This window comes from Photinus pyralis, unplaced genomic scaffold, assembly GCF_008802855.1.
Source record: "Photinus pyralis isolate 1611_PpyrPB1 unplaced genomic scaffold, Ppyr1.3 Ppyr1.4_LG2, whole genome shotgun sequence".
Taxonomy (NCBI): Eukaryota; Metazoa; Arthropoda; class Insecta; order Coleoptera; family Lampyridae; genus Photinus; species Photinus pyralis.
In genome coordinates this window covers 31,208,686-31,222,233 of record NW_022170403.1, presented here as the reverse complement: position 1 = coordinate 31,222,233, position 13,548 = coordinate 31,208,686, and the positions used below count along the sequence as shown (strand labels likewise).

General features: G+C 36.0%; 1 protein-coding gene across 1 annotated transcript; it reads left to right on the top strand.

The window, feature by feature from the left end:
- The first annotated feature begins 192 nt into the window (after positions 1-192).
- LOC116163683 (SR-related and CTD-associated factor 4) lies at positions 193-13,262 on the top strand. The gene is made up of 11 exons (XM_031477753.1): positions 193-368; positions 424-714; positions 769-937; positions 1,132-1,223; positions 6,116-6,351; positions 6,403-6,562; positions 6,611-6,823; positions 6,873-7,173; positions 9,069-9,277; positions 9,330-11,052; positions 12,574-13,262. The coding sequence occupies exons 1-11, from the start codon at positions 339-341 to the stop codon at positions 13,050-13,052; spliced, it is 3,903 nt and encodes a 1,300-aa protein (XP_031333613.1). The 5' UTR covers positions 193-338; the 3' UTR covers positions 13,053-13,262.
- Positions 13,263-13,548: the final 286 nt, after the last annotated feature.

Genomic DNA, 13,548 nt, shown 5'->3' with positions numbered 1-13,548 from the left:
ACACGACCGAGATTTGAATAGATTCAAATAGAATGAAAATTGGATACTTTTTGGCACGTTTTGAGCTTTTGGGAATATCTAGAAGAAAGGTAACAACAAAAGGAACAAAAGACATGAATAGTAGACCCAACGTTCCATGTGTAATAGCCAGTTGATAAGACCTACTTTGTGATCAATAGTTCCAAATGGCCGAGTAGTTCACTTTTCACCGCACCTGTAATGATGGTAGCGTGAATTAAAATGGCGTGCAACTCGCTTATAAAAGCAAAGTTGAAAAATTACCATTAAATTCTTAAGATAAAGGCGTATTTAATTTTAGAAATTAATCCACTTTAAAAATGGATGCTGTTAAATCATTTAACTCTGAGGTAGATACATTTACGTCGCTCTATTTGTAGATATTTATTAATGAGTGATTTGTAGCTTTCCGGGCTCTATGAGGTCAAACCTCCAATATCCAAAGCAAAAATGACAAGTATAACGAGAGGAGCAATCAAAGCGATCAAATTTTACAAGCACGTAGTGCAGAGCGTGGAAAAGTTTATATTGAAATGTAAACCCGAATATAAAGTACCTGGTCTATACGTGATTGATTCGATCGTTCGGCAGTCTCGCCATCAATTTGGCGCAGAACGTGACGTTTTTGCGCCTAGGTTTGCCAAAAATATGCAGCAAACGTTTGTTAATTTATTTAAGTGTCCCGCAGAAGATAAGGTAATGATTTTTTTCGTGAGCGATTTGCTTTAAATTTTCAACTTTGATTTGTAGAGTAAAGTGATACGAGTATTGAATTTGTGGCAGAAGAATCAAGTGTTTCAACCCGATGTTATTCAGCCTCTCTTTGACTTGGCCGACCCTAATCATCCGTTCTATAAAGAACAGGTTGCCGGTGGACAGAGCAATGGTGTTGCGGTTCAAAATGCAACAGGCGTTAAAGGTTAGTTTCATAGCTTGTTTTATTATTTGTGTAGTCGAAATACACAGTGTGCCATTGTTAACAAGTTGTAGGTCTTGCAATGAAAATGTGTGTGTAACGCAAATAACAGGTAAGTCGCGTTGTGTTAGAGTTTAGTTCAAAATTGGCACACTGTGTATGTGTAGGTACTGGTCTTAATTAGTGATTCATATTAGGTTCCCCTGCCATGAAGACGTCACCTACAAAGAGTTCTTCTCAGGCAGCCCATACAGCGGATGCACATTCCACTGGAATTTCTAATAATCCGGTATTAAAGCTGAAACGGCCCCCCTGAGAGTGGATGTTAAATAGTTGTACTGCACTTCATTTCCAGGACACATTGCATTAGGGAATGCCACTCTTATAAATGACATGGAAATGCAATATGAATAGTGGAATTTCGTGTACAAAAAGCATTCATCTTCGTATCTTTGAGTAATACAAAGATTCGTGTATTTTAGGTTTGGCCAAATGAGTTGGCCCTATCAACCACAGTAAATTAATGCTAATTTGTTATCATATTCAAATTGTCGCTCATGAAGAACTGCAGTAATAGGAAAAAAAAGTAAAAAGTGGGTGGATCCAGTTTGACATAAAGCTACCTATACCCATACAAAAAAAAAAGGATTATTCGGTACAAGAAAAAGGCACATAGAAATTTGTTGCTGTAAAATAACAACGACAAATTCGCTAGGGAAATACAAATGTCATGATTTGAACCTTTGATTCCGAAAAGGATAAAGATGCAAGATTAATAGTTATGTTAAGGGTTCAGGTTCAGTAATGCTTACAGTTAAACCAAATCCACATAAGGACAATTAACAGCTAAATTGCTTTAAGCAAGGCGAGTCGAGCTTCTGTACGAGGTTGATAGCCGCCAAATGGTTAAAATTTAAGCAAAAGTTTTGTAGTAAAAAAGCCATGGTGTCCATTTTTCGAGTGCCACTATGGGGATCTCGCTTACCTGAAGAGATAGAGAGTTGGTTAAATGGGGGCAAAGTTGCGAATTTTCGTGCTGAATAATAATCTGAAAAGAAATTAAAAATATCTTTAGTAGTTTTGAAAATATCGCAAAAAAACATTATTCAGACACTTTTTAATTTTTCGGGAAGAGTGCTTTGGAAAAACAAAACGTTCTTTTATCGTGAACAAAAGTATGACAGTTTGATCCATCTGTCTGGTTAGAGCGTTAGCAGGGAACTAGTCGAGTTGAGATTTTCATCTGAATATAATTGAACCTTCGTTTTGCAAGAAAATTATAATTCAAATTAGAACAAAATACTTAAGAATAAATAATATTTTCGCAATAAATCTAGCACAAACGTAAATTACACTACTTGAAATAAGTCGACCTTTTGTTCACAACAAAAGAACATTTTGTTTTTCCAAAGCACTCTTCCCAGAAAATTAAAATTGTAATTTAGGAAAAATGTGTTACTGAACCACCATGTGTGATATATCGTTGTAAAGAGAAAAAAAGACGTAATCTCAAAATGTCAAAATCCAAAACGGCGCCCATAAGAAAAATTAAAGTTGCCACCTGTTTCTCCGTCAGCTTAAAAGTTATTGAAAACGGGATGCCATATTCGAAATCTCCATTAAAAAGTGTCTGAATAATGTGTTAATTAGAAATTTCTAGAACGATTAGTTTACTATGAAAAAATTAAAAACGAAAATCAGAAATTTTCTTTTTTTTCGATATTTTCAAAACTATTGAAGATATTTTAAATTTTTTTTCAGATTATTATTCAACACGAAAATTCGCAACTTTGCCCTCATTTAACCAAGTGTCTATCTCTTAAGATAAGCGAGATCCCCATAGTGGCACTCGAAAAATGGACACCGTGTATATTGAGGCATATAGGATGTTTAATACAAGTCATGTGTATGTCTACATGGTTTTTTTTAAATGTGATGCCCTATATATTTTTTTGTATTATTTGATACCGCTTAATAAGAGAAATCTTTGTTTTGTTGGATATTAATTGTGTTTTTTTAAATTTATTTATTGTATTGTTTTTTTATGGGTTCTGTTTGACAAAATTGACTTTTACATATTTGTAGTTGGTCATATTTGTGAAGTGCTGTGTAAGGTCCTTAATGTGATCATTATGAAGAACACTAAGTTGGCTCTCTTTGAAATGCAAAAACAACTGCACTGATATTTTTGAAGATAAAGGTAGAAATAATTTTTTTTCACTACTAGTCTATGATGACATGCTTATTAACCTTGTCCCTCTTGTAAAATAGGCTTTCTCGGCAGCTTTTGAAAGTGTTTAATAATGAGGTTATTATTAACAGTTAATAGTCAATAATGAGAACTGTCACGCTATAACATTTAGAGATCACAACCTGAAATGTCGCTCAATAAACGTTCTCTAAAATGAATTGCCATCACCCTTCATTTGCAGAGTAATTACTTACACACTTAAAATTGTCACATTTTTGAAAAGATTTAAACGAAATTACTCTTTGAAAATATCTCAATGACAGAACAAAATACGGCCTACCTGATTGAGATGTAAAGTTAATAAACAAAAAATTCTGTCCAACTGTTCACTTTCTTAATAATATAATCTGTTAATTCAGTGGACTTCTAGTACTAGTAGTGAAAAATAGTACATTATATATCAAGGTAGAGAAGTCTAGTATTATTGCTAGAGCACCAAGATTACGTCACGACATACTTTACTTGCAAATTATGTTGTTAAGAAAGTGAATTGTTTGACAGAATTTTGTGCTTATTAATTTGACATGTCAAATCAAGCAGACAGTGTTTTGTTCTGTCATTGACATATTTTCAAAAATTCATTTTGTTTGAAGCTTTTCAAAATGACAGTTTTAAGCATGTAATTTCTCTGGAAATGAAGGAATTATTGATTTTGACATCATCGATATTTTGTTGGATTCGAATTCCTGGTGCTTGAAAATTCATATTTTCCCAAAAAAAGTGGGAAGGAGGGGTCATTTTTTTACCCCTATGCAATATCTCACTAATGTGCAGTTGGTAAAAAGGTTATGTCATCATAGGCTAGTAGTGAAAAAACAAAATTAATATCCAGATAACCGTTAACGCCACAATAGCGATAAGATATAAAAAAGGGTTAACAAAAATATAGAAACATAAAGGCGTCACATTTAAAAAAACCATATCGAACTATACGCTATTCAATTTAAGAAGGTAGCGGTAGAAATCATTGGGACAGTTTGTCCTTCACTGTGATTGGTTAAAACACGAGTCAGTATTACCCTGAAAAATAAACCGAGTAACGAATTCTGTCTTTTTCAATTACGAACTAAACTGTCGAACTATCATTAGCTGTCAATGTTAAAGATCCAAGCGTGATATCGTTTAATTTATATTTATATTTTTCAAATTTTGTGCCGTTTTATATTTTTCTTGTGTGTGTCGATCTTCAAACACAGCGCCATCTACTACCTTCTTATAATGAATGCAGTATACACATGACTTGGATTGAACGGCCTGTACATGCAGAAAAGTATTTTGAGGTTAATACCCAATTAATTGGGCGCAATCGGCCGCCTGCAGAAGATTGGCCCGATTGGTATAACCGACCCGACAAACACTACACAAGTGAAAACCGTTACATAAGCGCATTTCAAACATGATTGTTCCATATTTAGAGATGGACTGAGCATGCCAATGGTAAGTGCGGACACTGCAGATGAGAGAGAAGGGAAATCTAAGAGGCAAGCCCTATCGTGTTTCGGTTGGCATACAAATACAAATTAATTGAAAAATAAGATGCGTAACTGTAAAAGAGAGCTTGCCTCTTTTCCTTCACTCTCACCTGCAGTATCCTCGTTTTAGCATTGGCATGTGTAATCCATCTCTATATGTCGATGATTTAGAATTAGAACCTTATTTCCAAAATTTTACCTCTTAATATCAAAATACCTATATGAATAATTTCAAAGTTTTGATCCAAATGCGTGTGGGTCATTGAAAATCTACAGAACTTATTTCTTGGGCATCACGATACAGTTTCCAAAATTTTTTAATGAAATGAGTGAGTAAATGACTGATAACTCTCAATCAAAATACACATAATCATAAACAATACGGCAAGCTCATTTCTTGGGCGTTTAGTCATTTTTCAAATGAAATTAGTGTTAAATAAGTACTTTGAAATGTCCTGCCCAAAATGTAACATGCAGTTTGGAAATTACGTTAATGTTTGGATTCCGTATTCTGACATATTCGACCACCTCAATTGATCAGGAAACCGATTGAAATTGAAAAAAGTTCCATGTTGGGGGCTGGTTTAGTCTTGTTAAACTTGAATCCAAGATTATAAATCACATTGATTATAATAATTGATTTCAATCAGGATTGAGACCATTCATATGACCTTATACCTACAGTTTGTTTCAAACGAAAGTATGTATGACGCCGGTAGATATGCAACGGACATTGTATTGGTAAAACAATTGAAATTAAATGCGCAAAATCAAATTTTGAAAACGTTGTTAGTTTCATTTATATTTATAGTGCTTACATATAAAGTTTCATTTATTTATCTTCATAAATAAAAAAGTTAGCATTGTGCGTTGTTAAACCAATTTTTTTTGAAAGTTCAGATCCAATTAGGGGTCATTTAGAAGAAACTGAAAACCGTCAATTTTGAAAAAAAAACAAATAACTTTGTCATTATTGAAGCTATTTTGATATGACAAACTCAAAATTGAAGACAAGAGAAACCTTAAGTTGTAACATGGCCGTTACTGATGATTTAAATTTATTCAATATTAAATGCTTAGGGGTTTTAAGAATCTTTTATCGAAAAAATGAGTTGCAATTGTCAGAAGGATGCCATTAAATAAATATCGATCACAATTGTCTCTTAAAAAAAAAGCTAACGCTGACCCTAAGAACAAATTATTTTGGACAGTTGCTCAAAAATGATTCTGTTACTTGATTCTCAAAAATTAGAGCGTGTGAGTTTAATTTCGAATGTAGTATATTTCTAGGTAAAATACCTGCGAGTTTGAATTAGCTAAAGAGCACCAATTGGATCTTCCAACCCTTGCAATTTTATATTCATCTTAAATAAACAATTTAAATGAAGTGCAGTATCGACGTCATTCTTGTTTCTCATTTGCAATTACATTTTAAATGACTGTTAATTTTCTTTGCAGAATGTCTTAAATGATCCCAATGCCATGGCTCAGTTACAACAAATACATAAGTTGCTACAGCGGCAAGATGGAGAGTCGGGTGTAAAATCTGGAACCGGTCCGCCGGTTCGTTTCGATCGTAAATTGCTCGATTTCGATTACGACGATGACGAAGAAGAAGATCACGTTAATCCCTCACCAAAACCTCCACCCGCCAACAGTAATAATAACAATTCAGCGATCGAAAGTGTCGGAAGGTAAAAGAAACTGTTAAAATTTCGTGATTCATTTATTATGTTTCGACCTAGCTTACTGTCTAATCCCGAAGTACTGCGTCAATTGCAAACTTTACAACAATCCATTACGCAGTCACAACATCAAGAAATGGACATTGAGAAACTGAGGAAACTCCAGGAAATGAAGCAGCAAGAGGAGGAATTTGATAAACACCTCGCACAGACAGTGCCGGTAAGATGGTGATGAAATAACTGAGGTTAGGTCACACGAGCCTTTTAGAATCTTCCATTTGCTGCGGAATGCGATTTTAAACCATCCTCGCAAACGAACTCTCCCGCCGTATTGCAGAATTATTACTTGGCCGCCGTGCAAGATATGAGCGTACCGCCACCAATGTATAAGCCGACGTTTGAAGTTCCGGCGCCACCTGAAGAAATCACTTTAGATTCCGACACGCAGTACATGAGCGGAAACGACGGTGCAGACATGGAGGTGAAATGTCGCAGCTTTCGTAAATGCGCATTCTACCGTTTCATTTCAGGTAATAAATTTGGATCAGACGGATTCTAGAAGTCCGTCCATGCACGAGGACCGATATAGCAATCGAAGAAGGAGGTCGCGGTCACGTGACCGTTCGCGTGATAGAGGTAGGGATCGAGACAGAGATCGTGATCGAGATAGACGATCTCGAAGGTCTAGAAGTAGGTCGCGATCACGGGATAGAAGGAGAAGGTCTCGTAGTCGTGACAGGGAGCGCGATCGTGAAAAGGAGAAAGATAAAGAGAGGGAGAAGGAAAGGCGTAAGCGTGGCTTACCCGTGACAAAAAAGGAAAATTTAAGCGGTTAGTTGCATATTAACAAAAGCCATACTACACTAGATAGACAACTTCTCCATCACCTGTCATACCCTTTTCAGAAAGTGCAAATGAAGAGGAAGAGCAATTTGAAACTGCATTTTTTTGTGCAACTTTTCAATCTTGGTATATAAATTTTGCCCGTCATGGTTTCAGCTTGAAAATATGCCCTTCTCTGCTGTAAGTTATTTCTTGCGCCGTTTTTGTGATTCATATTTTAAAATTACAGATTGCAAGAGTTCCTTCTAAGCTTAAAATTAGAATTGCGTTTCAGCCTCATGAGCTGATCTTTTTGTGCACCCTTCAATTCCTCAAATTTTTAAATGCTTTTCAAGTTAAATATAGAGCTGTAAAAGGTTAAAATTATTTCCTGTAAAGTCTTCACGTCCAAATTTTAAATTTTTACCCAAACAACATGTCATAACTTCTTTGGGCGGAGACTTGACGGGGATATTTTTTGAGGATTTGACACATTTTTGTATTATTGATAACTTTATGGACATCATCACTCGATTTTCGCTAATTTTGAGTTTTTTTAGCTTCCTAGCGCGAGCCATGTGGCTATATTGCAATCACCATTTTTTGACAACTTTTAAAAAATACAATTTTTTCTATCTGTATTGCACGTTGGCAATTTTTTAAGGTAACGGTTTTTTCAAAATTTGGATATGTGCAGTCTGTTTCAAATTAAGTCCAAAATTGTAGGATTTTTTCTACTGAATCCAAATCTGCCATTAAAAAACCAAAACACCACATTTTTCAGATAATAAAAAATGTGACTTTTATACGGAACATCCTGTATATTATTACATCACATGCCGCTTTATTAAATGATCTACAAAAGTTTTTAATGAATCATAGCCAAATTACTTCAAATAGTTTCATTTTTCAATTATTTTTATTTTGATCTAGTTATCCATAAAAATGTGAGATTGTTTGTTCACTTTAGTTCATTGCTACTAAATTTATCTTCCAGTATTGATATATGCATCCTTCGATCGTTCAAATTTTGAGAACTTCTTGCTGTTACACCCCGTTAAAAATAAAGAGAATATTGAAAATTATTGTAACACAAAGTTAATTCGAAGTTTGTGTTTTCCACGATTTAAGGGGCGCATGCATCAGTTATACCAGTGGTTTCCAAAGTTGACTTCAAAAGAAAAATAAATGAATTAGGGTCCATTCCACATTCGCTCGTGACCCATCACATACTTTGGGAAATACTGAGTTATACTGAAGAATAAATTTAGGAGCAATGAACTAATGTCAACAATGTCATTTTATCATTTTTATGGATAACAAGATAGAAATGAAAATAATTGAAAAATCTTGGTGCATTAAGAATTTTTGTAGAGAATTTAATAATGTGTCATATGATGTAATAATATACAGGGTGTTTCATATAAAAGAGTAACATGTTTGTTATTATCTGAAAAGTGCGATGTTGTTTTGTTTTTTTAATTGCAGAATTGGGTTCAGTAGCAAAAATATACAATTTTGGTAATTTAATCGTCTGTTTAACTTTACAACTAAGAAAGTTAGCAATACTGCCGACTTAATTTTGTAGTTTCGGTTATTCAGAAGTATGATTTATTTAAAATTTAAAAAAAATATGATATTTGGTGAAGTTCATTCAAAAATTTTATTTTTTTGATAGTTCCTAAAAAAAATTATGTGACACTGGTAGAGACCTTAACCTGTGCCTCGAAATTGAGTTGTAAATTTTAGCCCAGTCGAAATAGAAACAAGAATTTCTGCAGATTTCATTTGACATTACATCATTTATCAGTTTAAAATAAATGAATGACTTACATTAGCTATCTAGTGTAGTATGATTTTGGTATCAATTTAAGAATGTGTATTTACTACACTATACATTGCAGTGTGTAGCACTACTTTGTGGGTTGGACACTTATCGAAATTAGTTCATCAAGAGGAGTTGTCAGATACATTTGGGGAGTTTGGTGATGTTGTCAGCATCGATTTAATCCCACCGAGAGGTTGTGCTTTTATAGTTATGAACCGAAGACAAGATGCTGCTAGATGCCTACAAAAATTGAAAAATCACAAGATGCAAGGCAAAGCCATTACGGTAGGTGAACTATTTGGTTTCGTTTGTTTCACTGCCCACATTTTTCACACAGCTTGCGTGGGCACCAGGAAAAGGTGTCAAAGGGAAAGACCTGAAGGATTATTGGGAAGTCGATTTAGGCGTTTCGTATATTCCGTGGTCTAAATTGAAGCAAGATATGGACATCGAATTGTTGGAAGAAGGGGGTATGATTGATGAAGATACAATGCCAGCATGGATGAAAACTAAAACTCAGGGTTTGGCCGCTTCAACCAAGGCAACTGACGGTGCCGATATATCTAAAGTGGTGGGTTCTACAGGCGCGATTGATACGAGTCAACCTCCGCCCATGCCAACGGGTGGCCTCTTACAACCTCCTCCAGCGTTACCTTTACCATTAGTTAACCCCTTTCAATTGAATAATCGATTGTTAAGTATGAATTTACCCCCAGGCATGATGCCACCTAATGTACCAATCGGAGTACCACCACCAAATATGCCTCCTGGGGCGATGATGACAAATCCATTACTTGGATTGGGCACATTTTCGCAAGGCCCCCCAGGCTTGTTACCGCCGCCCTTGTCATTACCGCCAACTGACAAAGCATCTGTCGACAGCTTAACAAACACATCGGATTCACTATTAGGAATGCCCTTCGGTGTAATGCCTCAATCCTCCATGTGTATCCCACCTCTTCAGAACCACGATGACAATAATATGGATGTGGAAATGGAAGATGCGGACCGTAATGACAAGCATCCTCCCCCATTAAGCGATCAATTATTAGCTTCATTAGGACAAAATAAAATGGAAGTAAATCTAAATGCTGCGGTTAGTAGATTACATGCGATGTCAAACATTAGACCAAACTTGCATAGATTGGACGATGATATGGATGACGGGTATGATCACGGTGGCATGAGAGGTTTTGACAGAGATCGGCGAGACTTTGAAGACAGGCACGGCGGGCTTGATAGAAATCGCGATAGGGATAGGAGAGATAATAGGAGGGAGCGACCCAATAGATGGGGCGATCGAGATCATAACGATCGAGAACTTCATGACGATAGAAGAGAAAGGAACGAAAAGAGTTTGACAGATCGTTTGAGAGAAATGGCTCATCAAAGTGCGTTTCCTAATAGACACGCCGGTAGAAATCCAGATAATCCGAATGTTGTATTTGAACACCCTGCAGATGGCCCTCCGCCTCTTATGGATAGACCTATGTTTAGACACAACGAAAGAAACCAACCTGATCATGATAGATTTAGAGCCGGTGAGGACTTTAATCGCGGTCATAACCGGGAAGACGACTGGGAAGAAGATCCCCAAATGTTTATGAACAGAGATGACAATGGCCCACCTCACCCACACTTTAATTGTGACGATATTGGACCTCCACGACCATTATTCAATCGGGACGACCGACCATTGATGAACAGAGATGATCCACCTCGTCCGCTTTTAAATCACGATGAAATGTTCGAGGATGACCGATTTATGAGAAGGGAGTGTCGGGACGATTTCATGGAGGAACCGATGGGAATGAGAGATGAGTTTGTACCACCGGCTCACTTACGTGGCCCTCCTTGTTTTAATCCCCCAGCTCCTGTTATGGGACCTGGTATATTAGGTCCGGGACCGCCGGGTCCTAGGCCGAATAGACCCGAGTTTTGGGGACCACCAAGACCGATGCGTGGAGCGGGACCTGATGGATTCTTTCCTAGAGGTCGTCATCAAGGTCCTCAAAAATTTCATCCTCGTGGTCAACACGGTCGAGGTACTCGACCTCCAGGTATGTAACTACTGCCGTAATGCAATTTTAATTTTAAAAAAACCTTTCTTTCTTTATGCCTTATGGCGTTCATAGTGTGTTATCTATCTCGACCAATTTTTCTTGTTAATTCGTTCATGTTGTGCTGCTTAAATATTTCTTCAATAATTCCTATTACCTTTTTCTGTTGTGTTGAAGTACTCTTGTATTCCTATTGTTTTTTTTTTTAGTTTTGTATAGATTATTATCTGTTTAGCTTTGATATCCTTTTCTTTCCTAGTATTATTTATTATTGCAATAATATACAGTCTGTCAAAAATAATGAATGAATTATTTTGACATTTTGTCAACGCCTACTACATCAAAATGTAAAAAATTTAATAACGAGCCTTTTTTCTGACTTAAATAATTAACATTATTGTTGACGGACTGAATACGGCATGAATCTGGAAATGAGTCTGGAAACAGCATTGTGCAGCTGCATAACTACCGTTTTGATATAATGCTTTTACTGCGAACGACCGTTCCTGTTTGGACCTCTGCTGCATGGCTACTGAAATGATTTGAAGAGAGGAATGCAACAGCAATGTTGCCTACTCCCCCGGCGCAAACGTTTATTTGTTACAGTGCACTTTACTAGTTTTAGTAAGTTGCCCTCCTCTTTTTTGTCCTTTTTTGTTTCTTTCTATATATTTTATTGACACTATTAAGGTACATCATTGGTTATTCTATACTTTCCTCGTTAAACTTGCTCCTTCATTTATCTCATTATCTCTGTTATTTGTGCTTTCTATGATCGGATTTGTGTAATTTTGTTCTACTATTAATTTAATATACAGTGTGTCCCAGATCGCGTGGGATTGCATGGGTAACTTTGTTATTATTAAAGATAGAGAATTGGTTAAATGGACAATGTTTTGCAGTTTTGGATGCTTATTTAAAATTTCCTTATGGAAATTCAAAATGTCGCATAGGTTCGACGTAAATTCAAAAAAACTAAAATTGGTCATCAAAAACCGTTAATATAATTGGTATCTTATTTTCAATCTTATGTTATGATGGCTCGTTGAAAAGAGTATTAAAAAATCTATCAAGTAATCTAAAAATCCAATATGGCGCCCATTTAACTTTAGGAAGTTGGTAAATGTTCCTCAAAAGTGGCCATCTTAAATTTTTTTTTGACATCAATATTAAGCGTATCAAAGACAGTCACTTTTATATAAAACTTTTTTTTATATCTCTTATACTTTCGATAATATAAGACATTCAAGCAAATGACCACTTTTAGTTTTTTTGAATTTACGTTGCACCTATGCGACATTTTGAAATTCCATAAGGGAATTTTAAATAAGCATTCAAAACTGCAAAACATTGCCCATTTAATAATAATAATAATAATAATTTTAACCAATTCTCTATCTTTAATAATAACAAAGTTACCCATGTAATCCCACGCGATCTGGGACACACTGTATACACGTTTTCTTTATTTCTTTATTGCAATTAATAAAAAATCTTTACAATTTTAATTTAACTTTAAAGGACCGCATTGGAAGGACGCTCCTCGTCCAAATTTCCAGCCAAGGTTCGATGCACCTCCAGATTACTTTAGAGGTCCGCCGGGTCACTTTGACGAATCGTCTCACCATCAGCGACACAGAAGGCGAGATGATAGACGTCACTTCAGACACGAGTTCGGCGGTGGCGGCGCTTTTGAAGAGGAAAACGAACCGGCCCGTGATCGTCGTGATCGCCAATCGCGATGGAGTAACTCTTCCACCGTAGATGAATCTTTTGAACAAAATGAAACTGTCGAACAACACGAATCGGAACAGGTGAACGAATCTGTTGAAAACGAGTGCGATAATGTCGAACAAGGTGAAGGGTTATACACAGCTGCGGATGGAGGCTCGACGCCTTTGCACGATGAACCGCAGGACACCACCGAAACGGTAGAAGATACTGCAGAAGAACCTCAAGGTGATCAAGAAGAAAGTAAAACTGTCGAAGAGCAAGAATAACGAAATTCGTAGGTATTTATATTTTATAAATATTTAGTAGTTTTAAGAAGAAGAACTTTAGTGTTGCAAATATGTCGGACCGTATTGAAAACGGAAACTAGGCTGTGATTGTGTAGTGAACACAGGGGACCCACTAGTGTGGAGCTATTTAAATGAAATTTATATATTTTTAAATGGTGCTCAATAAATAATTTTAGTCATTTTAAATGATCCATTTTCTTTGTATGACGAGAATAATACTTGTAACGATGATGATTGAGGACTAAATTTTAAACACAGGGAATTTAGTAGAGTACTTACGGAGATGTGACGACGAAAGGTAGGTCCATCTGTGTTCACAATATCTGAGATAACAGCATCACAGGAGGAACCAGTGCTAGCTCTCAAATTGAGTGACTAGTACAAGGTATGGTCTTTTCATTTTGTAAATACATGTTTGCAGCAAAATTGCCCCTTTTTTACGCGGATGCGATTGTTCTAACAAAAATATTTTTCA